Below are 25,813 nucleotides of genomic sequence, written 5' to 3' on the forward strand. Positions count from 1 at the left end.
CAGATAGTTTCATGGCAGAATGGGAATTTGAACCTGGGCTAGCCAGACCTCACTCCAACACTCTAACCACTACAGCACAGTGGCAGAAAAAAGGGAGACATCTTCTTCTTGGACACTACCACTTGGGCGTCACATTAACCAGTGACAGGCCTCAAAAGATTAGTAAGGGACCACAGGCTTTGCATGCCTAAGATCACATGGTCAAGCTCAGGCAGCTTCTAGCTAAGCAAGTCCAGAAAGCAAGACTAAAAGAAACAGCCAAAACTACCGGTATGCCAATCATGCTGTTTGCAACCAAAAGTATTAGCCTTGTGGCACCTTGAAGACTAACAGAACAATTGCAGCACTCGCTTTTCTGTATATGCAAGTTCACATGCGTCTGCTGATTAAGGAGTCCACTTCATGCATCTAGCCCACACAAAACTTTTCCTACAATAATCTGTTAATGATGCAGAAGTGCCACGACTATACTTTCTGGGAAATCCCATCAGCAATATCCTTGAAGAGAGAGTCATGTCTGAGCAGCCCTACATTCAAGAGAGGGAGGCATGGCTTGCAGCAAGAGCTGTCAACACATACGAGCCCACGGGAAATATACATTAGTGATGGGAATGTGCAAATTCTACATTCAGAACCAACTGAGCACTGTCAAAGGTTGTGGCAGGATTACAATGTGGTAGTCAACACCTTATTAGCTTTGTGCCTTGCTTGAAGACTTCCCAGTAATATCTGGCTGATCACTTTTGGAACCAAAATGCTGGACTAGATGCCAGATTCACAGTTGGGCTCTTCTTATGTTCTAACAGGATGCAGATGCAGCATGTCTCCTTGAATGTTACTATCCTCTGCTCTGGCTACCTACAGCACAACAAGAAGCGCATGAAAAATGCTTTACAGCTTAAATGAACAAGCCCATATAGGAGCTCTTCTTCCCATAAGCCCCAACCCAGGATTCAGCTTCATTTTTCCTAGATGTGTTCCTTAGCTTGTCTCACTTGAAGATGTGTGTGTGTGCTCGTGGAGGGTATATCTTCTTGGGGATCTTGTTGCCTTGATCCTCATCTCCAGTCCCACTCAATCTGCTGTTTGGTCCCTGCAAGGAATGAGGGCTAGTAGTGCCAATGGTTGGAATACACAGTATCCTAGCAATGTCTGCTGCCCATTTCCTTCCCAAGGAAGTGGTGGGAGCTTACCTGGGTTGGAGGATTTGTTGTCCACACAGATCCTGACCTGAACTTTTATGGATACTCATCATGTGTCATTATAGCTGCTGTCTTCTTTGTGGCAAATACTGAGATGCTATAACCCTTGCCCCTGGTTTCCATAAATGCTATGCCACTACTCACCTGTAAGAGATGTTCCATCTTATATCCACCTGTTCAGTGTAACGGAGATGCTAATACTGGGGCAATTGGAATATTTGTGTGAGGGAGATGCACACTGGCACTCCAAGTTGACCTTGCATAGCTTTAGAGCATAGCATTATATGGACACAAGATGAAATCCTCGTGTTGATGTCAGGGGCAGGATAACAGTTACATGGTCATTTCCACGTACCATGCACTACCAAACCTCTGCCTGCTTAAATTCTGTGCAAGCTTTCAAACAGTTCCTATAGCATAGTGATTAAGTGGTTCAGCGGCAAATCAGCACTCTACTGGTTCGAATCTCACTACTGCCATGAGCTTAGTAGGAGGCCTTGGGTAAGCCGCTCCTCTCAGCCCCAGCTTCCCAGCTGTATTGTGGGGATAATGATAACACTAAACTTATTCACCATTCTGGGTGAGGCACTAATTTGTCTAGAAGAGCAGTGTATATGTGCAGTTGTTGTTATTATTTATTCAGTTACAGCTGTGCATGTACAATTTCTCCATTTGTTGGAGAGGTGCAATACCTAGGGTTGCCAAATGCCATGGGGAAAATGTCCTGTCCCTTTAGTAGAGGGTTAATGGGATGTTATTTACATCTATGCTACCCATTTCTACACACGAAACCTCCTTTAAAGGGGCAGGACATTTTTCTCCAGGCCCCTTGGCAGCCTTAGCGATACCAGTGCCACCTAGATACATGGATACAAGCAAACCACTATGACCTTGTGCCGATGCATCATATACCACTTATAGTCAGCATCATATACCATTCATATCATCACAGTGGACAAGATCAGGCTATAAAGTTGTGCTGCTATTTTATTATACTAACACTTCTATCCTGAGCACACTATCTTGGAAATAAGTTCCAGTGGAATAAATCAGACTGACTGCTTAAGATCAGGACAGGGGAAAGGCTCACTCCATTTACATTGAGGGGTATCTCTTAGGATTTGGGAGCAAGTTATGCTTTACCTCTCCATCCCCTAAAGAACGACAGCAAAGCTGGGTATGTGCCTAAGTACTTGCAAAAGCATGACTAATGTCACTATGGTGCCCAGAAAGAGCTTCCTTGGCCTGCTTATTCCAATGCTTGAAAAAGAGAGAAAGAGATGAGAAATCTTTATTTCCAGACATTTGCCCTAGGTACTGCAGGACCTTTTTATCAATACAATAGCGCAACATTAACTAGACCGACCAGACACAAGGAAATGAATCAAGACTGGTGCTTGCAAGTCTTGAATTTTAATGGCTGTACGTATTACTTACAAACAACATGAATAATTTTTAAGAGCTGACCTTAAAGAGGCACTTCAGTTGAATGAACAACTAATTTGGGGGCCCACTTTAAAAAGTGGGAAATTTTTACTTACACCTTATTTGCATCCAATACAAGTCCTATTCCATTAAAGCAGAGTTGGCCAACATCTGTATTCCTGGGCCCAATAGTGGCCCAGAGGAAAGGTATTTTACATTGCAATATGTCTCCTTTACAGGTAGAGATGTCAGGGGTTTTTTTTCTACAGTCCCTTCTCCTTGTGCTTCTACCAGTAGCGTAAGATGCACAAACTTAAGCAGGCAAAGCTCCTTGTGTTATGGAGAAAAGCAGACAACAAAAGCTTCACTCGCTTATATTCTGCCATAAAAAAATGCAGATGCAGGGCCAGAAAAAAGGCTGGGAAGTGTATTTGCGGCCAGCTCGCCTCTATCATAAAGTCGGCAATAAGGGTTTCACGGTTATGGGGCATTACATACAAAGCCCATGGGGAAGATAACATTAAAGTGTGTCATTTCTCTTTCTCCAGCTCCTGAAATCAATTTCCTTCTCCTTACGAGCGAAACTATGAGCAAGCAATTTACTGCACCTTTTGATAAGCCTAGTTGTGGCAGGACAAATAAAATTAATTGGGGAACCAGATCTGGCCCCCGGGCCACCAGTTAGCTGGCCCTGCTTTAGTATTTTATGTACAGAGTTACTTGCCTTGCCATACAAAGCAAGTAAGAAACACTTTCAGGTGGAGATGTGAAGACAAACCATTCTTCACTTGTGGTCAATGTGTCCCAAATAACACGTATATATGAGGAAGTCAGCTAGTTAAAAAAGATTGTGGGCTAGTAACGTGTGTGGATTTCTTTGCAAATTTTATTTAACATGCTATCTCACATAAAGAAATCAAATCTGAATTAGCTCGAGGGGTGGTGCTAAATATGGGTACATTTATATGCTTCTTTCCTTACTCCAGATCCTATTTTCCTCAGTTACTTCAGTGAACTTTTTCACATCAGTAGTATCCACACACTCCATCCATTTAGCTTCTCTCATTTTCCCCCTGGCTTGCTTCTAATGTGCACCTCATGCTGAGATAAGCATTGCAGTTGTCCCCTGAATAAGGAATTACAGGAGTAGCTGTGTGTTTGGGGGTGGGGGGTGGGGATGGCACATTGTACCCGACTCCTCCTGTTTAGGATGGCAGAATAGCTGCTGGATTCTAGAGCTGGCTGGTCTCTGTCACTTTAATCATGGCTGTCCTTAGATATTCCAGAAAGCAACTAAATCTGATCCAACAACAAACTGCCACTGGCCAAGTGCAAAGGTAGCTTCTGTGGTGTGCGGCCGCAATAAGCACAGGGTAATGGCATGATCTAATGGCAACCACATGCGTTACTGTTTCATTTAAAGCGAACGCAGCCATTTGCCAATGCTTCGGCTGAACTGTTGCTCCACGATTATTGCTATTACATAACACCAGCTGCAGGAATCCATGTGTCTGCCCAACATTATGAAGCATGAAAATGCCCTTGATTATACAAAATGCTGTCCTTACTGGTATTCATGGGACTATTTAAGGTAAGAGACGCAGATGAGTTCATGTTTACTTGACTGCTTACCACAATTCCAACACCTTAACTGACTGTTCAACTATGTTTTTGTTTTTGTTTTATTAAAATATTTATATCCTGCCTCAAGGCAGCATACAGGTAACAATTAAAACACTTCAAATAAAAACTCAGATACCTGCTCCTCTGAAAAAGATGCCTGATGTTTATATGCCATCAAGAGCCCTGGCAAACAGGCCGGTCTTGAAGTGCCTCCTAAAGATCTCCAACTAGATGGCTCCCCTCACCTCTTCAGAGAGGCCTGGCTCTGGTTGATGCCACATGGGACACCCTTAATGGGGGAACATCCAGTAGGTGACAGCCTGAAAATCATAGCTGGTGCACAGGAACATATGGGAGGAGATAGTGCTTTAGATACATGGGCCCTAGGCCAAGAATAGCTTTAAAAGTCATAAGTGAGTTCAGAAACAAACTGGCAGCCAATGTAGCTGTTTCAAAATGAGTAACATATGCTCACATCAGCTAGCCCCTGACAATAATCAGACTCTACATTTCAATTGAGCAATAGTTTCTAGGCTGTCTTCAAGAGCAGCTCAAAGCAGAATTAATTATAGCAATCTAATCATGGTGTTACAAAAGCATGGATCAGCATGGCTAGATCAGCTGCGTCTAAAGGAAAAGAATTGATATAAACCACATGCAACTGGTAAAAAAGGCACTCTGGGCTTGTAAGCCAACCTACTTTTCCAATAGTAGGGAGGGGGCCTATGTGCACCTCCAAGCTCTTAAGCTGCCCTGAAAACAATAACTTCATCCAGAACAAGTACATTCAGTCCCTTTAAAATAGCAACCTTCACAAACATTACCTCTTTCTTGTCTGGATTCAGCTACAGCTTGTTCTGCCTTAGCCACCTAACCGAGCCTCAAAGCTTGGACCAAGATGGACACTTCTGGAGGCCTACCTAATGAAATATAGAGCTGGGTGTCACCTGTATATAGATGATACCCAGCCCTGAAGCTCAAGACAATCTCATTCAATGGCCTGAACGTATACAGGAAGGGGAAGCCCTATTTCCCCCATTCCTCCTCTCTGCCAGCTGTGGCTCAGGGTTTCCTGCCCCCTTAGCTCATTTCCCTGGCTTTGGCATTCCCCTTCCTCACTGCTGACCCCAGTTCCCCTTCGCCTCCCACCATCTCAGCTCCACCTTCCCTCTACCATTGCCAGCTCCAGCTCTCTGCTCCTCCTCCATCTAGTGATGGCCATTGCCAGTGCTATAACACTGGGATCTATTTTGGTTTGCAATGGCAACCAAAATGCTTCCCAACCTCTGAGGGGGTGTCTACACATGTGCAGATTTCTCTACTAACATTACCCAGTAGCCTAATCTTAGTCATTGCTGGCTTCTTTATGTGGATAGATGCCAGCTCTTGCCTATTAGATATAGGATGGTTAAGGGATATATGAAAGGTTGAAGCAGGACCAGCCTTCTCTACTAGGTGGGGCCAGACCCCCTTAGCCAGTTTGCACACAGGGAAAATAGTGACATCCTGGGCAGTGAGCATCTAGCACCTGAGCTGAAGAAGTTGCCCCTCTCCATAAGTCACCCCTTTTTTGTCATGCTTACAATTACTTTACCTAAAGAGATCTGATGAAGTGAGTTGTGATGCACAAAATTTTGTTAGAATACATGTTGATGGTCTTTAAGAAGTCACTGCCCTTCTGTTCAGTTTTGCTGCACCAGACTAATACAACTACCCCTCTGGAATTAGTAACTAAAAGGAGAGTTTTTAGAAGATATATTCCTGTTCTTAAAATAAATTTACACTAATGCATTGGGGTGCATAAAATGATGAGTGGAATGTCTAGCAAATGGCAAGGTGAAGCGAGAGATAGAAGAGTGGAAGGTCTTTATCTGGAAAAAACTCTCACCCCTTCTTCTTGCAACCCTTTATGCAAAGCACAGAAAGAGGGGGCCTATCCACCACCACCACCCCTCGTATCCTGGAAGTAATTGATGGGGGAGCAGTGTTGAGAAAGTCTCTTCCCCTTCAGCGTACTTAGACTACTGCCTAAGTAACTTCTAACGCACTCTGAGAGAAACAGAAGGGATTTTCCTTTCCCTGAGAGACAGCAGCGGACAAGGGATCCCCCACCCATGGCCAGCCTCACAAACCACTGAATCTTCCCTCCCTTGATCAGCCTTTAAGCTTCAGGCAGGGGCAGAGGATGAAGCTTTGAGAAAGATCCAACATAAGACGGCTGAACTCAATAAAGGAAACCAAAACTTCCCATTTGCAAGATCTGAGCAAGGCTGTAAATGACAGGATGCTTGGGGGTCATTAATTGTTAGGGGCGCCATAAGTTGGAAGCCACTTGATAGCACATAACACACAAAGAAACAGCGTTCCCAATCCTGAGCATGTTTACTCAAAGTAATCCCCACTAACTACAATAGGACTTATTTCTGAGTCTCCACTGATTTCTAATGCCAACCAGCCTCAAGAGCACAACTGAGAGATCTCGAACCTAGCCTCTCTCTTGAGCTTTGCCCGAAGACACCGAAGTAGCTTGCTGCCTGCCACACAGATCAGTCTTCCAAACATAATGCCCCATTCACCTTCCCAACACCCCAGTGCCGGTGATCTACTAACTCTCCCAAATGAAATATTGCCGTTGGACAAAATTCTGCAAATATTTCATGCTAATCCTCCCTCTCCCTGAAGCTAGAACATTTTGTTCCCAGCTCACCCTTTTAAAGAAGACTCCCAAGTATGTCCTGCACTGTGGCGGGAGAGGATGATAGCCAGAGGGCCTTCAGCAAGAGCGAAACAGGCCACACCCATCCACTTCTGCCAAACCGAGAAGCAGGGAGAAAGTTCTCCTACCCAAGGCCAACAACAAGCAACGCTCCTCAAAACCACTTGCCAGAAAGCAGTTCCATTAGTTTCAATGGAACGACTCTAGAGTAAATCCTACGTAGACCCCATTTCCCTTGGCGAGCTTACTCTTCATTCATTCATTGCCCCCCAAATAAGCATTCAGGCGAATGATTCCCTTTGGGCCGTGCAACGTTCAGCCCGATGCGAGGCTCGTCTAATCAGAAGCGAGCCGCGCTAAATGCAAAGGGATCGACTGTCCAATAAGCGGGCATAGGACTGCGCGCCCTGCTTGTATATATGTCCACCGATTTTAACAAAAGCTTTCCCAGGACCGCATCGCAGTCTCTAGCACGGCTAAGAACCTCGGTACACTTCCCGGTAAACAAGCCCCACTGGTGTGCGTGGAATTTTCTTCCAAGCAAAGACGAATAAGATCGGCTGCCGCTGTGCATAGAGCGGCGTGCCAAACAGAGAGCCGCTGAGTCGTCCTCCGAAGGAGCCCTCCCTCCCGTCCCCAGGGATTTGCAGAGCAGTTACAGTATCTACAGATCTATGCCGAGCAAGTTTTCGCGTGACAGCAGCAGAGACTGAACCCATCAAGTAATATTCTGTCGAAAGGACCGAAAGCCTCTCCTTTCGAGACGGAAAAACGCTCCACCAAGAAGAGCGAGCGGAGGGGTACCGTTACGGAATCGTGCTGGATAAACGTCAGCTAGCACTTGCTCCCGGGCTCGCCTTAGTCAAATAAAGCAGGGTGGGGGGTGGGCAGCGTGTCTCTACTTAAAGTCCACTCTTGCTGCTTTACATATATGCATCACTGAGGCTGTAAGCAGCGATTGAAAACAGCCTTCCAGGCATCCTCTCCCAAGCACACCACAAGCCCCTGACAACTTAAAGCGGTGTGGAGCAACGCAAAAAGAAGTCGCCTCAAGTCGCCGATCAGAGCAGCGGCGAACAGGAGGTTACCAAAGGTGTGGAGCGCCCTTTGCAAACCGTTCACCCCCTTCATCCTCCCATCAGCAGAGGGGGGGAAACTTAATTGGGCTTAATTACAACGCCACCAGTTGCGCTTTCCAACCTGCACCACCAATCAACATCTGGAGAGGCGGGGAGCAGAGTACCCTTCACCCCTTTAAACTCTCGACCAGAACTCTAGCAACAAGTGTCAGCAAGGAATGTCGTGCAAAGCAATAGAAAGGGATGCAAAACGATACCTGCCGCCCCGCCTCTGCGCCCGGGCTCCGCTCCCAACCTCTTCAGCCGCCTGGAATCAGAGCTCTGCCGCCCAAGCTCGCCAGCTGCCAGTCAGCTCGGCACACGAGAATCGCGAAGCTCTCGCCGAACGCAATTATCTTGAGCCAACTGCGGCGCCGTACCCTTGGAATGCACTACTCTGTGCCCTGGGGGAGGGACTCGATAAAAGATAGAAAGGAGACGGCGGTTTCCCGATCCGTCACGAAGAGACTTTCTCTAGAAAGCCGTCGACAATATTTCTCGAGAGTGTTGGGCAAGACCGCCCTAGACCTTCGACGCGGCTGACAGAGGCTGCAAAGGGCTCATCACGGCCTCCCCTTTTCTTTGTGTAATAGTCGCGCCCGAAGAAGAGGGGGCGTGACGGTTGCAAAGCGTGCAACGGCGGCAGCGCTTCAACCGGGACTGATTTAGAACTGGTGCGAGCGGTGAGTTCTTAGGCACGTTGGGCGAGCGGCTTGGTTTTTTTTCCCTTCCGACACAGGGAAGAGGGGGTGCCGCGCGCTTTGCCACTCGGTCGGGGGTGGGGTGGGGGTCGTTTCTCTTCCTCCCAGTCAAGACGCCCCCGTTGTTGCGCTGCTTGGAAGTGCCCTGAACCCCTTTCTGTCAGCAGTGGCTAGAGAGCTGGCGGGGCGGAGTTCAAATTCCCGCTCAGCCGTGGCTGGTGGACCTTCAGCCTGTCCCTCACGTAATGTCGTGTGCATAAAACGCAGGAGAAAAGAATCGCGTAGGCTTGCCTGAGCTCCTTGGAGGAAGGACAGGTTTGAAAAAAACGTGATAAACGCCTGTGCCTACGAAGTCGCATGCTTTTCCAAAGAGGCGGGCGCAGGATTACAGGCAGCTGTCCTAATTTCTTGACGGAATAGGATAAGGTGTCAGGCTGAGAGACTGACTTTTTGAAGGTTCTCCACGGAGTTTCATTCCTGAGCATGATACATATCTTGCCCATTAAAAGGGATTATTAATGCCCCTTTTTGTGTGGTGGTGGAGTCTAAATAATTCCATTTTGCTTTCTGGCAAGTAGTTAATGGCTAGTAGGACTTCCTCGCAAACAAGTATACTCAAAATTACATACGTTAAGCATATGCCTCAGTACACTGGAAAACATTGAGTCATTGACGTGGAATTCCCAGTCATTTCTCCAGGCCAGCCATTGACCCGATACACGTACATTTAGTTCCAAAAATTCTACCACTGTAGATGATTTCACACCATTGTCTATCAATGACACATCCAAGCAGCTAACTTTAGGCTGGTGTTCAAAATAATTTTTAAAACCCTGAAATCATTGCTTTTACAGCATACCATAGATTTCAGTGCTAGGATAAAGCCTGTGCTTTAACCTTTTCCTTTGTATTTATAAGCCTTTAGAGTGTTTAGTTGTGGTTGGTTGATACTGTAAATCGATTTCAAATGCATGAAATCACATGCTTTTTGTTTAATTGTCCTGTTTTCAATATTGTTCTAGCTGTTGTGACGCCATGATTATACCCGTGAGGTGCTTCACTTGTGGCAAAATAGTCGGAAACAAATGGGAGGCATATCTTGGCCTTTTACAAGCAGAATACACAGAAGGGTATGTTTTCTGTTTTTATACATGTGGTCTAACAGCTGTTTTAAGATAAGTAACCATAAACATTTTTGAAGTAGGAAAAACCTAGGGCTCATTCACAAAATGACTCTGTAGAATAGTGACACTAGGCCACTGCCTAGCATCCTTGGAAGTTTTGGCAGCAGGATAAGTCGTGGACATGACATCAACACATTGCAGGGCATTGTTTCTGCCCCCCACTGATCTCCCTCTGGCCTAGAGACAAAGGCAGAGGGCTCAGCCAAAAGGACACTGCCTGCCAGAAGTCAGTAAAGGGCATGACATGCCTGGTGTAGAACATTGTGGTTGTTTTATCAAGAGTGGGATGAACATTTATTCCACTTTTTGGCAGCAAAGAAGGCTTCATAGCAGCTCAGTAATTGCATTTAATGTAAAATCATCATAAAGTCATAACAATAATGAAAAGATAAAATCAATCTAAGAGATGCATTTAAAAATCACAGTAGTATTAAAATAGCACTTGCTGATGACCTTCAAATGCTTTCTAAAATAATAATACTTTACCTTTCTTCAACAACAACAACAACAACAAAAGATTGTTAGGTAGGTCTCTTTGGGTAAAGAGTTCCACAGTGAGTGTCTGTCACTGAAAAAGCCTTGCTTCTTCTTACCATCTTCCAAGATTCTTTAGACTGTGGAACCCAAGAGGACCTCAGTTGTGGTTCTCAGCACGTGTGTTTTTGGGGGGGGGCACTCCCTTGTATGTGTTGACATCATGCTTCTCAGTCAAAATCTACTCAGATGATGTCAGAGGCACTTTGTGATTAAACAAAAATGTCTTCCTTAGAATTGGGTAGGTTCCACAGAAAATACCTATTGGTTAGTCGAAAAAGAATTATGTGTAACAGGTCTTTGGCTTAGGAATGTATTGTGACAGAATTGCAGTTAAACAAGCTCCATATTGCCTTTGAAATAAATATGAAAATAGGACAAACTTGCAAAACATGTTTGATTTGCTGATTTTTCATTTGTGTAACTTGGGTTTGTGTTCACCTTTTTCTACAGAGAACTTTTTTTTGTTGTGGTTTTTCTTCAGGGAGTGAGAGAGGGCTGATAGAATTAATAGAAAATAATAAGACCATGAGAACAATCTTCACTGAAGTAAAGAACTGTTTAACTCCTGTTCCATTGCCTGTGCCAGTTGTTGGTGTGCTTTGGAGATGATTAATTGATTCGTCTTGCTATTACAATGCTGAACTTGAGGTGTTCGCATATTCTCAGAATGAAACATACTGACATGAAGTGAACATCAAACAAATTTAGAGCATTTCAGTCTCTCTCAAGCAGGTAAAGCTCTAAGAACAGAATCAACACTGTTATTTGAACAGAACATTTGTTGCTCTGATGTAGCATTGCCAAGTAAAATGGCAAAAGAATCAACTAACAGTAGGTAGCATTACCCATCTTTTGTATTTGGGTTGTAATGTTTCTGCAAACACAGCTCTTCTGTATTTCTAAGTTTCATTTCAAAGGAAAAATTCTCATCTTGCCTGTTAAATCTTCAACATTTGAGATCCCATATAACATTAAAGATACATCTTGTTTTCAAGTATCACAGCCTCTTGGTGCCACACTTCTAGCAAGTTTTCTCTGCAATTATAAGAGCTAGAAACTTTTAAGAAGAAGTTGAAATTCTGTTTTATAGCATCTTTTAAATAACTGACTTTTAAAAAATACCAAATGACTCTTATCAGGATAAGGGTTCCTTTTGAGCTATATATAATGAGGCCAGCTGGTGATGTAAAATTTGAAAAGGGTTTCTTCATTCTAATATGCCAGTTTCTGCTCTCATGTACAAAAAGTATAAGCACTGTATTATGTTGTCTGAACAATGGTCCAGCTAATTCAGTATGCCTTTTCCAACAGGAGTAACGTCAGTTGAGTAAACAATGTGTAATAGCAACAGGACACATTCTCATAAATATCCATCAAAGCATAGTCTTGTGTAATATTTTGTTTCATTAAATCACAAAGGTTCATCAGCTAGCTTGGCGGATTTATATAAAAAAAACCCTAGCCATTCCCATTTGCTCTGTTTATCAGGTAACAACAAACATGTTTGTTTTTGATGGACACAAGCACTGGTGGTGGTTGTGCTTGTGTGAATCCTCTCTCCACCCATCATATGCAAAGCACAATTTAAGTGTTCTGCTACCAAGAAACCTGCAAACCCCAATTTGCCGCAGTGTCCAAAAGCAAAGTGGCTGAGAAAATTCCACTCTGCTCTGCAAACTGGGATTTAGTTGTAGTTTAGAATCATGGTTGCTGGGGAGGAAACAAACTCTAGCTAGCCCAGCTGTGCCCACATTTAGACCTCACCACAAACTGGGATTTGATTAAAGTCTTCTGTTTTCGGAACACTCTGCATGCAAGGGAAGGGGAGGCATATAAGCTTAGCAACAAGCTGTACCTGATAGGTAGAATGCAAGCAATATCTATAGGCTTAAAATGCCTAGATATCAAGATGTTTCATATGTAATATATGATATAATGCATCTTTGTCAATCAAAAAAGACTGACTGTATTCAGATGTCACGATAAACCACAGTTTATAAATCATGATTTAATCAAACTTTACTGTGATGTTTGAATCTAGGCTGCCCAACAAGGTGTTGTTAGGTGGCGGATACTAAACTGGAATTATAAACTGTGGCTAGTATATGTCTTGACATGGATTTGTCATGCTACCTGACTGCAAAAACCCCAGTTTGTTCAGCACCTCCCCTCTTAACCATCTCCACACGTGGTGAGAAGCCCAGACGAACAGAAAAGCTTGCTGTTCCAGCTGCATTCTACTAGCAGTGGTGGTTTCTCCAAACCCTCCTCTCCCCATCCCCACTCGTAGTTAGTGATGACTCATCAAGCAGGAGTCTGCCTCTCCTCTCCTTGCATATATTACAGTTGATCAACTGTGATCTACAATGTAAATCTAGTAAACTGGACTAAGCAGAGATTGTGCAGCCAATTGGTTTAAACTAGTTTATTGTGATAATGCAGCTGCTAATATCAATTAAGTGGTGTGATTGTATCAAACCAAAGTTACGTATGGAAAAGCTTAAGAAAAGCTTGCTTACTTATCTGTTACAGTGTGAAGAAGGCCTTTATATTCTGTTCTGTTGTTGTGTAGAATTTTCTTTAAGCTGGTAGTGTTGCTTCTGATGGCTATTCAGTTACTTCACTAACCACAGAGTTTTCATTACAAATGCAGAAATAGGATTTATGAATCTAAAATTTGAGATTAAGTAGTGCTTTAGTACAATATTTACATGATAAATGCTCCTGAATGAGTGCATGCCTTGGGCACAAATGTGATTCTCTTGCAATATTGAATTATTTCACATAAACCACGTGGGCAGACAATGCATATTTGAGTCTCCCCTCCCCTACCAGCAGCAAAGCTGCCTATTTTAGCTAACTGCCTTCTGACAATTTTCAAGGCAGATCCATATGTCAGCTATAGTTAAAATCATTTCTTATAGCAAAAAATGGGTCAGGTAAATGGAATAATCTGCTTGTCTAAGGGTGCAGAGATTCTGCGGTATTTGGAAATGCTGCTATTTCACCTACACAGAGTTTCTTCAACAACCTAAAATACTGGAGAAGGGGAGGGGAGAGTCTGGAGCTATTCAGTTCTAGTACTAGTATCAGCGTGTATCAATTGTAGAATTTTTAAAAACTGGACCATAAAGATCATAATCTGGGGATTTTTTTGTTTTGCTAACATTAAACCTTTCTGCAGTCATTGTAAACATACTCTTAGATCTCTGCATAGTTTTGGTTTCTCGGTTCTGCTCTTGATTAATAGATTTCTATATTGTTTCTTTTTCAAAATTATTTTGTTTGTTATGGAATACTTTGGACAGGAGCCTGTTTGTTTCATCCTTTTTAAAAACGTGCTATAAAACAGTATTGTGTGTAGCCTATTTGAAGTATTGAGTATGGGCCATAGATGCATCAGTGTCATAGCTCCATCATAATTGTGTCTCATCAAAATGGAAAAACTTACTGATCCTGCAGTCCCAGTAATTTCAAATCAAGATTCTTCTAAGCAAGTACATTTACATTGCATTCCTAAGCAGCGTTACTTCAGTCAAAGTCCACTGATTTCAGTGGGCATAGACTGGGGTAGCTCTGCTTGAGATTACACTGTTAAGATGGTAGCCTAAAGATTGCCATGCTGAAATGATCACTGACAGCTGTCACTGGATTAGTTCATGTGTTTATCGTTCTAATGAAACTGCATTCATACAATGCTGCCTGTGTGAGGCTCTTTTTCTCCATAAGGTAAAAAAAAGTACATAAGTGTTCAAGAATTCTTCCATTGCTTCCTGTACTTTATGGATATGCTGTGGGCACTCTATAGCTGATGCTCAAAGCTGTTAGAAGTCAGAATTGTTGAGTTAATGGCACAGGTTTGGTAAGAAGCTAAGCAGACTCTCAGGTAATGAGCCCCTGTTCTGGTTTCTGGAACAAGGAAGACTCTTCTCTTCTGGAACTCAGTAGAAACAAACATATCATTCCTAGCTTTTGGTGCTTTTGTTGAGACACTGAGGGCATTCAGGCATTGTGGACTTATGGGAGGATTTTCTGTGATGTGCACAAACACTGCTTGTTGATGTGCTTCTGTGTTCATTTCCTTCCTCCATCATGTGGAGAGTGCAGATAAAGATTCTACATATGAGATACCTTAAATCAAGCTCCATTTTTTTGACATCTGAATGTAAGTGCTTGGACAAATTGGAGTTTGACTCCCTGTGACAGGATAAAATCATCTCTACGTGGAAAATTATAAGAATCACAGTGGTACTGAAATAGTCTCTCTGGTGCTTTATGGATCAATTGTCTCTCAATTCCCATGTCCAAGTGGTAATTAAACCCTACTGTGCAGAAGCTGTCCGTTTTTCAGCACAGTTTTTGGTAAGAAATGAGAATTTAAACAGGCACAATAATACAGCCTCTTCTGAACACCAATACACAGGATTTTTGAGTTATTAATTCTAAATACTTTAAAACTTTTTATTAAACAGGAGATTATGAGATATACTTGTGAAAGTATAAACAAGTACAAACAAACACTCAGTGAGATCATAAGAGAGAGAAGATGACCTGTCATTCTAACATGTTCAACTAACTTTGTAACATGCACACCCAAGCATACAAAAAATTAGTTCCAACATCAAAATCCAAAGAAAATTTTTCAAAGATGTTGCTCTTATAATTTTTCAAAGGATGCAGGGGAGTGATTTGCTCAAAACCAGGCTCCCCCCCCCCCCGAATTATAAACATGTTAGATCCATGTTTAATCCTGGTTCATAGGAGAAATTTTGTAATTTGCCTGGGTGCCTACATTTAGATATAGTGGCAAATTGGAGTTGGAGTGAAGCCTTCCTAAATCCAGAATCTTAACTGTACTCTGTATATGATGGGTTGGGAAGCAGCAAAGAGTGTGCGAATGTAGCCACAGTTGTGTAGAAGCTAGAGTGTTCAACTTAGACTGAACAGATGCAAATCCCCACTTATTCACCAGTCTTTCTAATTGACTTTGGGTCGGTCACTGTTTCTTTCTTTGTCTTCCTCACAGAGTTGTTGTGATAAGAGAAAGGGTAGAATAAAAGTAAGCATGTGATCTACTCCACAGACTTGTACATGTATGGTGTTTCAGTGCTGCAGCCATGGCTCTTAAGAATAAAGCAAAATTTTCTCTTTGTGGCTAGGCTGGTATTGCTCCTCAAGAGATTTCCTCTTGTTATGCTGGGGGCAAGGCCTTGACTTCTTTGCCTTTTAGTCTTCTGGGGTCTAGTTCTAGCATACTGTTGTTCCTTTAAAAATCTCCTTTTTTCATTTGTAGTGATGCCCTAGATGCTCTGGGTCTGAAGAGATACTGCTGTCGGCGAATGCTGCTTGCCCACGTGGATCTGATTGAGAAGCTCCTGAATTATGCCCCTCTGGAGAAATGAATAGGAATGTTTGAGACTACACACTGAATTAACGTGCTACTAGAAATCTTGGAGCGAAACTGGTGGGTTTTCAGATGCAGACCATGTCCAGGAAATGATTTCACTCTGGACACACTACTGTCCCAGCCACTAACCTCTTCAAAGAAAATTACTGAAAGACTGAATCTACTTACATGCAGCTGGGGACTGTAGTTTTAATTAAACCAGGGATGAAAGTTCACCAGAATCCTTTGGGGTTTTGCAAAATAGTGAATTTTTTATTGTACTTTTGAGTTATTGGCAGGAATGTTAATAAAGGTTGTTGGAGAATGCTAGATGCATACTAACCTTTTAGATTACTCAGCCCCTGGCATCTACCAAAATGAAGAAAAAAATTATTCTCAAGTATTCATCTGCAGAACTGTTGCATGAGATGAAGTTACCTTTAAGAATTGAAATCTTGTTGAGTGACAAGTTCCATAGGGTTTGATGTGAAAAACTAATAAAAAATGAAAGATGAATTTGACTTGCTTAGAAAAACACTACACTAAGGAAACATTCTCAGAGCTGCCCATCTGTATTGCTAAGCCAGCCTCTTAATTTCTCTTACATTGTAAAACAGGCAGTCCATTTTCCAGAGCTGGGTAGTAGGCTTCAGAAGAAAACCACTGGAATTTAGAGCAACTGTGGGGCCTGCTTTTCCCCCTGTGTATTTCCTAAATAGCATTACACTTAGGAAGAGAGAGGTTCATTAGTTGCTTGTAGCTGGTGCCACATAATTCAGAACTGCAACATTAGAAAGAGATAAAAGTATGTACATACTTTCAAGCAATACACCTCTTCATCAACTGTTCATCCTGATTAAGAATGCTATGTCATTCAGAGCCTTGCATGTATCTTACAAGAGGCATTGCCACTGTTTATTTGGGATGTAATCTCCAATTATCAGTGCAAGGAACAATCATTTTGTTAGACTAGAAAATAAATAGGTGTCTGTCATTTCCATGACCGATAGGGAAAACAAGCTTAATCATCTGTGGAAAAAGATCTCCTGAAACTTCTACCTTCCACAGATTCTGGAACGGTAGCAAACTAGAAACATTCTAGAAACCAGAAAGAAGGGTCAACCACAGAAAAGGTCCATGAATGGGCATAGGCTGTTTGTGCCTCTGAGTGGAGCTGGTTTGCTGTGCCCCGCCATACAAATTCATATGGGGCAAAGATGGTTCTAGGCCAAGAAAGACAAACGTTTTCTTAATTTCATAAATATTGCACGAAGCACTATTTGGAAAGATGCTGAGATGTTGAACCGTTGCCCTAGAACAGATTGGATGTCTCCAAGCACGTACTTGTCAAGTGCATGCAGCAAAAACATACAGAAATACTCCTGGTAAGTTCTCGGCTCTGTCACCCCTCCCCCTTTACAGATCCAGTATAACCCATGCAAATATATTGTGGAGAAAATGCAATGTTTGGAAGGAAAGGGGAATTTAGTGACTGCAGAAGTGGCCTCCACTTGTTTTTGACACTGTTACGGTTATGCCAATAAAGGTTCTGTCTTGTCTTGTCTTGACTGCAGAAGTGAAGATTATGTTCTTACTCACATTTTTATTTTTTCTAACGAACAGCCGTAACAAATGGAATAGTTACACATTTTAAACAATGCTTTCTGCATATCAAGGCCAGAACAGCTCATAACCAAAAAATCTCTATAGTGTCATAAGTAATATAGTTAGCATGAAAGTGAGCCACTTTTCACAATGTAATCTCTCAGAAAAAATATACTAGTGCAGATTAGTAGAGCTTGATCTGGAATTCTGAATGTCTGTCTTGTTCCAAAACTACCAGCTTCCTGTATCTCCACTTGTAATTTTGCCTCTAATTATAAATGCTGTTTCAGTCTTACATGCTAGAGAAAAACTGCTCATATAAGCCACAGTGGACTCTTGGAAATCAAATATCGTGTAAAATAACCCTCATGCTTGGAACCCAAATGGTTTTAGGAGAATTTGTTTCCCTACCTATGCAATTTGGCTTCTAGGTAAAAGGTGACTTTGGTGTGTTTGTCTTTGCACAGAAGAGTGGAGATTAGGAACTGAAAATGAACAAATGATGTGTATTTAGTTACTGAGACTGCTAACTGCAGTTTCTTCCATGTAGGGGACCACTTTTGCCAAGACTCATTTAATTGAGTTTCACGAATTTGCTTCTTTTTAAAAAGAAAAAAAAACTGATTTGGGAACATTATTAAGTTCCTAGCCATTATTATTCTCATCAGTTCCACAATCTTTAAGCTTCCTTTTTCGTTTATTACTGGGATGCGGGAGATTGCTCTTTTTTCTGACATTCAGCAGTTCCTCATTTAAAACTGCTCTGTTGTATTTTAAACCACATGCTTTATCCTAATGCAAAGGGCATTAAGTGATTAATTCTGGCATTTGTGTTTCACAGTTGGCTGGAGAGCTTATGTTTTGTACGCTTGCCACATTATCTAGGAAAATGCCTGGAAAAACAACAGTCTGTTTCAGGCTATATTGTTCTGGAGTGTATAAGTCACCCATCCAAAGATGCATCTTTAGGGAGTGATGTGGCAGCTCCCAAGTGCCAGCTTAGATAAAACATGAAGCTTTTATATTATTTTCAACTCTGCATTCTCTGGCTTTTATTAGATTTGCTGTTTTTATCCTTGATTATTTTACTGCTCCACCCTTGTCCCACTAAGAAAGCTAGCAATATACTGCAGCTTGTGCTTGCATAGGGTAATACATACAGTTAACACTAGGGGGAGCTTGTAATTAATCTGTTGTCATGGTCACGAGACCCATAGTAGTAAAGGTAAGTGTAAGATTTATGAGAGAGGAATAGGACTTCAAAAGCTATGGCCAGGGTAGGAATGCAAAAACAGGAGCAAGCTACAGAGGAAGGCTATGAAGATGAAAGCAATGGCAAATCAACTCTGCTTACCTTGCCTTGATAACCCCATGAGGTGGAACTTCATGGGGTTGCCCATGAATGGGGTCGCCCTTACTCAGCTGTGACTTGCTGGCACATTTACTTTTAAACTACATAAATACCATGGGGGAGGGGATACAATCATGGAGGAAAGGAGAACTAAACAACCCCTGCACAAAGCAATAGCTTCTCTAGTGTGTTGCTGGTGCCACTAGCCAAGCCATCATAGTACTACTCCCCTGTGACCTTGGTGTGTCTCCTCGGTAAACGGGGGGGAAACAACGACAGTCAGGTAAGCCCATTATAAAGCACAACTGAGCTGAATGCCTGGATTGGGGTGGGGGGGGGCGGCGGCAGCAATAAGCACTGGCACAGCTGTGTCCAGATACTTATTTTCTGTCACATGATACTAGAACCCTATGAATCAATATCGTGGTGCATTGGGTGTTATTTGTTTTTATTCCATTAGATTTACCGTCTGTATAATAAGACTAACTAGCTGTTTCTAAAAATACATCATAGTGACTTTGTGATGTTAGCTAGCCACTTTGAAGCAGAACTAGATCTTATTTTTTAAAATACAGTGTTGCAACTGCTCTGTACTTGGTTCCCACTTCCAGTGATATGCAGTATAACACAATACATGATATGCAATCGCACTGTGTTTCCTCACCCCAGCTAACAGTATTGGCTGTCAGTGGTAAGGGTAAGGAAATGTGCAGTGTGATTTTGTTATGTCACATTTGTGTTTCATTACTGGAACAAAAACACGAGAGCAGAAGCAGCAATGTGGTTCATGAACTATCTAATTCCACTTTAGCTACAAGCTCAGATCCAACTCATCTAAGAAAGAATAAGGAAACATGGAGCTTGTGATATTCAGTCCTGCCCTAATAACGGAAGGCATCACTCTGAACAATTTTATGAACACTGCAGAAGAAGATGAAGTGGTTTCAGATACAAAACTGACATGTCAACCCATTCTCCAATTGCTGCAATAGCTGTAAAGCCTCTGTTTTGCTTGCCTCTGCCTGTACTCCCCCTTCACTTTGGGTTTGTGAACATCTCTTTCATGGGCTTACAAAATGCTGTTTCATGGCCATTTGCAGTATAAGTTGCAGAAGAATAGGTAGGAGTGCAGACACCCAACTTAAGCTATGGAAGCTGAATGGCAACCCAAAGAAGTATTATCTGGTGGCCTGCAGAGCTCACAGATGTGCAAAAAAGCTCAGAAAAATGAACCAATCACTCACAGCTCTTAAGCATTGTTCCAAGACATTTTGGTTCTATCCAGATACTTCTCAGCCCTTGTGTCTTGCCACATACCTTTTTAATAAAAGAGACCCTGGTAACATTAGCCTTTCATTAATAATGTCTTACTTTTTTTTTTTGCATTCACAATTCCTGGTTATGTAACCAGGTTTGCCCATAACACATCTTCCCACCCCAAGCCTTCCTCTTTACCTGGAGAAGTTCCTACAACCTATGAATTCCCTCTGACAAACTCCATGAATTCCCTCTGACAAACCACCTCCATCAGAAGGCTGGCTCTGAGCTTATTGGCATTCTCCCCCCACCCTGTCCTCACAAGTCTGGAAAAATAAAATGTTCTCTATTATACCTCTGCTCCTATAGCAGAAGTGGAAATGATTCCCCAAGTTATGCTCAGTGGCTGGATCTTGCCAGGTTCACAAGGCTGCATACCCTGCATATCAGCTGTGTCCTGGCATGTGTCACTTCTGCCCCCCTGCATGACTGCTTCTATATTTTCCCCATGTAACTGCTTGGACTCTTCCCTGGATAGGTTCCTATTTTGATCTCAGCACCCCTCCTGAAGCTCCAAGCCACCTGGTTTTTATGCTGTGAAAGTCCAAGGCACACTTGGATAGTTAGCGGCCAAAATCTTAGAAACCACTTCTCATGGTTTCCCCATGGAGAATCATACAAAGGTAGGTACTATACAAATCTTCAGCTTTCCCCAGTACTTTCTCTACTTTACACATTATGAGGGCAGAGGGCTGCAATATTTATATTTACTCTGGGTATACTGCTTGTAATGGTTATGAGGGGCAGGAGTCTAATCTGGAGAGCCAGATTTGATTCTCCACTCCTCCACCTGAAGCCACCTGGGTGACCTTTCAAGCTCCCTCAGCCTCAACCACCTTACAGGATGATCGTTGTGGGGCTAATAATATAGTTTGTAAACTGATCTGAGTGGGCATTAAGTTGTCTTGAAGAGTGGTATATAAATGGAATGTTGTTATTGTGTGTGTGTTATGTGCCATCAATTCATCTCCAACCTATGGCGACTCTATGAATGAAAGACCTCCAAAACATTCTCTCTTTAACAGACTTGCTCAGATCCTGCAAACTGGAGGACATGGCTTCTTTTATTGAGTCAAGCCATCTCGTTTTAGGTCTTCCTCTTTTCCTGCTGCCTTCCACTTTTCCTAGCATTATTGACTTTTCTAGAGACTTTAACATCATGTCTTATCATGATGTGACCAAAGTATGATGGCTTTAGTCTTGCCATTTTAGCTTCTAAAGAGAATTCAGGCTTGATTTGATCTAGTACCCACTTATTTGTCTTTTTGGCTGTCCATGGTATCCACAAAACTCTCCTCCAGCACCACATTTCAAATGAATCAATTTTCTTCCTGTCAGCTTTCTTTACCATCCAACTTTCACATCCACACATAGCAATGAGGAATACCATAGTTTGGATTATCTTGATCTTGGTCCCTAGAGAGACATGTTTATTTTTAAGGATCTTATCTAGCTCCCTCACAGCTGCTCTTCCAAGTCTCAATCTTCTAATTTCTTCATTGCAGTCCCCCTGTTGGTTGATGATTGAGCCAAAGAATAGAAAATCTTGAACAACTTTAATTTCTTCATTGTCAACTTTAAAATTGTGTAATTCCTCAGTAGTAATTACTTTTGTCTTCTTGATGTTCAGTTGTAATCCTGCTTTGGCGCTTTCTCCTTTAACCTTCATCAGTAGTTTCAAGTCTTCACTATTTTCTGCTAGTAATGTGGTGCCATCTGCATATCTCAAATTGTTAATGTTCCTCCCACCAATTTTCACTCCACCTTCTTCTAGATCTAATCCAGCTTTCCTTATGATATACTCTGTATAGAGGTTGTACAGGTAGGGAGATAATATGTAAAACATAGGCTGATTTTCTTCTGAAATTCCCTGGTATGTTCCGTTAGCCATTGTAAATTTGCAATGTGATCTCTGGTGCCTCTTCCTTTTCTGAATCCAACTTGAACATCTGGCATTACTCGTTCCATATATGGTGAGAGTCTTTGCTGTATAATTTTGAGCATCGCTTTGCTTGCATGGGAAATTAATGTGATTGACCAATAGTTGCTGCACTCCTTGGCATCCCCGTTTTTGGGGATTGTAATGTAGACTGAGCGTTTCTAGTCTGTGGGCCATTGTTTTGTTTTCCATATTTGTTGACATATTCTTGTTAAGATTCTGATGGACTCCATTTCTGTGGCTTGAAATAGCTCTGTTGGTATTCCATCTACTCCTGGTGCTTTGTTTCTCTCAACTGCTTTGACTGCAGCTTTTACTTCACTTTCTAGGATTTCTGTTGTTGTTGTTATTCCCCTCAAACTCCATTTCCAAACAATTCCAAGACTCCATATTTCTTCCCAACTTGCTTAGGAGCCCTGTCAGTTTGTCACAGGTCCCTAAAACAGAGTGCAGTGGTTCAAGTTCAGATTTGGACATGGTCACCTAGCCAGGTGTTAGAATCTCAGCGTGCCATTCCTTCCAGCCTAAGCCAGGAGTGAGAGACAGAGGAGGAGTGGTTTCTTTCCTGCATTTGGGGGCATATTGTGTGAACCATGGGTCTTTCACTTAGAACACATGCCTAACATTTACATGTACAGACCACCCATGTTAACAGAGTGTATCATTTTTGCATTTGGGACATAAGGGCAATGAAGGTAATTTTGTGTGCGTTAGCTAGCTTAAAGGCCAGATTCCCACACTGCATTGTTTAAACTCAAGGGTTTCACTTAGTGGCACAAAGAGAGCATAACCAGGAGCCCACGTTATCATAGTCAAACCATGGTTTAGCTGTTGGGAATGTGCAGTGGGTTCACATGCCAATTACTTCCTCCACGTCCTAGTTTCCAGTAACTGTAGCTTCTTTTGAAGTCTGAATCAGCCAAAATATGGTTACCTTACCATTAGCTACAGGTTACATCCAAATCAAAATCAGAAACCCACTTAAAGCTGTGGTTTCCAATGGTTAGCAGAAGTTTTCTCAATTCTTATATCAGAGCAAGCTATAGTTATTACAAACCAAGAAATGGGAAAAGACATTGGTATTTATGCAAGCTGAGGGGGAGGGGTAAGAATATGCATACCCACATCCAGTTCCTGACAGAAATGTCTGAACTACTGTCTATAATGTCATAGGCAATGGGGTAAAGGAATTCTGTAACCTGTAAACCTTGGAGATATTGTGTTGGATTCAACCAGCTTTTCAGGTGGTGGAAACAAAAAGACCATCAAAAAGGCTCTCCTCAGGATCATGGCACTTGATGGAACCTCTGGTGAGGAGGGGAGTTGATAAGACTGAGTGAAAACCCTAGCTGAATCCAACACAGTGCATTAAGAGTTAACAAAAGAAAAGCAAGCTATCTGTAAGCCAGCTTCAGACAAGGTGAAGTGTGCCTTCTTATGTGCCTTGACACAAACATTCTGTAGAAGGAAAATAAAGCTTTTATTGAGCAAAGAGTCCTGCAGAGAGAGAAAAATCTATTGGAGTATTAGTGGCAAACAAATGTTGAGACAGCAAAAGGCAGCAGATTATGAGAAGTGGGCCTCAGAAAAGGGGGCCACATCTTTTTTGCTCCCATTTTAGCTTCTACAGAATAGAATGAACCCAGTTTTACAGCAATGGATGGGTCCTAAGGTGACAAACTGGATTTTATCTGTAAGCTTAAAATTAACATTTCTAATAAAGGAGTGTGGATAGGTCCCTGAATATTTATAATTCCTTGACACTTAGAAGAGAATTTGACCCTGTGAATTTTAAATATGTAAATAGAAAGTACTTCCTGTCTAGCAATTAAGTTCTGGAAGTAATTAGTGTGAAAGCCACACTTTTTAAAGGGATACAGGAGGATTGTCAATAAGCTTGCAACACATTTGTTTGTTTTTACTCAGTGTCAGGAACATAGATATTTCAATTAGTAAATTGGTAAAACAACAGATTAAATATGTTTGTAGTATTTTACCACAGGTTTCAAAATAAAGGTGCTTATCTTTAAGACAGAGAATGTAGTCATATTGCATCAAGTGACATTTCCCCAAAGGGGAAAAATATATAACCAGGCTTATTTCTGGAATCAAAGGAATCACACACAACCACAAAATCTGCTTCATACACTAGAAGAATTTGGAGGCCCATGTCTTCTATCATGTGTACTCATAATATTCCGCATTATACACATTATATTTGTCTTTGTTTTCTTAACTGAGTGTGCACTACACAGGAGACCCCCATCTCTCATTATAGCATGCACTCAGTGGCAAAAAACTATTTTAGTTTTCACAAAATATGTAGAACATGCAGTTTATGTAGATACATAGCCTTTAATAAGATACTTCCACAGGTCATAATATGGAGTTTTGATAGACTACTAGGTGGAGAGAGTACCATAAATACGGACAAGGAGGCAGCCAGCTATTACACCCCTCCATCTCTTTTTCTTCATACTACTGGATATGGGAGGGCAAAGAAGGGAGAAACCAGATTATGGAGAGTTCCTCATTTTTCTGGGGCATCCCAGTTTTTCTTCCCTTCTGCTGGCGGTGAAGTAAGGCCAAACTGCGTCAGTGAAAGGAAGCTTTCCTGCTTAAGGCTCCATCTTTCCTTCTTAGTTACTTCAAAAAGTGATGAGGAATGGTAGCTAGAGGGAGAACAATACCCATTGGGGGCTCAATTCAACCCATTGTCTGACTATGTTACTAACTCTTTTTTTATATATAATGGGTACAAGCTGATTAACCTTTTATCTTAAAACCAGCACTACCAATTGCGCCCACACTAGGAAATTAAGCCTTGGAGTCCCTTGATACAGCATGTTCCTTTTCACTTATCCCCAGTCATAACTTTTTATGTTAATGTCTCTCTACCTCATTCAAATCAAGGATCTACAGATCCAAGAGAAATGTAGATTGGCACAGAAGAGACAAGAAATTTTCTAGCCACCACATTTTACCAAGCCCACTTTTGTAGCTGACACTCCATATTAGGAATTTGCCCTTCCGGACTCTTTTGAAATCTGATCATCATCCACCACTTTTCACATGTATGAAATATATTTTTAAATGACTTGGATGAAAGACGCTCATTAAATCTGCAGACAATACTAAACTGGGAGGGGCAGCTGATACAGAAGAAGATGAATATTCTTGTGAGGAAATACATGAATCTGAACATGAAAGATCAATTGAGAGCTTCTGAGTTAAAATAAAAGGAGAAAGAAATAATAGTGCTATTTTGGTGGGGGTTTGTTATAGACCACCAAGCCAAGCTAAGGACTTGGATGATATGCTGCTAGGTTACAAAATGTTTGAAAAGTTGAGACATAGTCATGAGAGATTTCAATTACCCTGATATCTATTGGAAGTCAAACTCTGTTTTAAAAAAGTAAGGTCTCCCCCGTGAGAAGGGGGGAGGTAGCTGTGAATTTCCTGCATTGTGCAGGGGTTAAGACTAGGTGACTCTTGGGGTCCATTTTAGCTCTATGTTTCTATGATTATTTCCCCCATAATGTCAAGGAATTTATGGCAGGTATTTCATGGGTTCTACTTTTCTTCTTGGATGACAGGCATATATATTGCCTCCTATAGTACAGAATTAGAATTTGCTGCTGCTAAATTTAAAGGTTTTTAAAAATTTGGAAAAACATTTCTGAAAGTCTGTCAGACTATGGAATCCCAG

General features: G+C 41.9%; 1 protein-coding gene and 1 long non-coding RNA gene across 2 annotated transcripts in view; one reads left to right on the forward strand and one right to left on the reverse strand.

Moving 5' to 3' along the window:
• LOC129324933 (uncharacterized) overlaps positions 1–8,389 on the reverse strand; it is a 320,063-nt gene extending 311,674 nt beyond the window's left edge. The window contains exon 1 of the long non-coding RNA XR_008596567.1: positions 8,303–8,389. This is a non-coding gene — a long non-coding RNA (uncharacterized LOC129324933). The remainder of the gene's footprint in view (positions 1–8,302) is intronic.
• Positions 8,390–8,529: 140 nt separating this feature from the next.
• Positions 8,530–17,460, forward strand: POLR2L (RNA polymerase II, I and III subunit L). Its single transcript, XM_054972152.1, has 3 exons — positions 8,530–8,767; positions 9,808–9,915; positions 15,800–17,460. Exons 2-3 carry the CDS (start codon positions 9,821–9,823, stop codon positions 15,906–15,908), a joined length of 204 nt encoding a protein of 67 aa, XP_054828127.1. The 5' UTR covers positions 8,530–8,767; positions 9,808–9,820; the 3' UTR covers positions 15,909–17,460.
• The last annotated feature ends 8,353 nt before the right edge of the window (positions 17,461–25,813 follow it).

This window comes from Eublepharis macularius, chromosome 2 (genome assembly GCF_028583425.1).
Source record: "Eublepharis macularius isolate TG4126 chromosome 2, MPM_Emac_v1.0, whole genome shotgun sequence".
NCBI classification, from domain to species: Eukaryota; Metazoa; Chordata; class Lepidosauria; order Squamata; family Eublepharidae; genus Eublepharis; species Eublepharis macularius.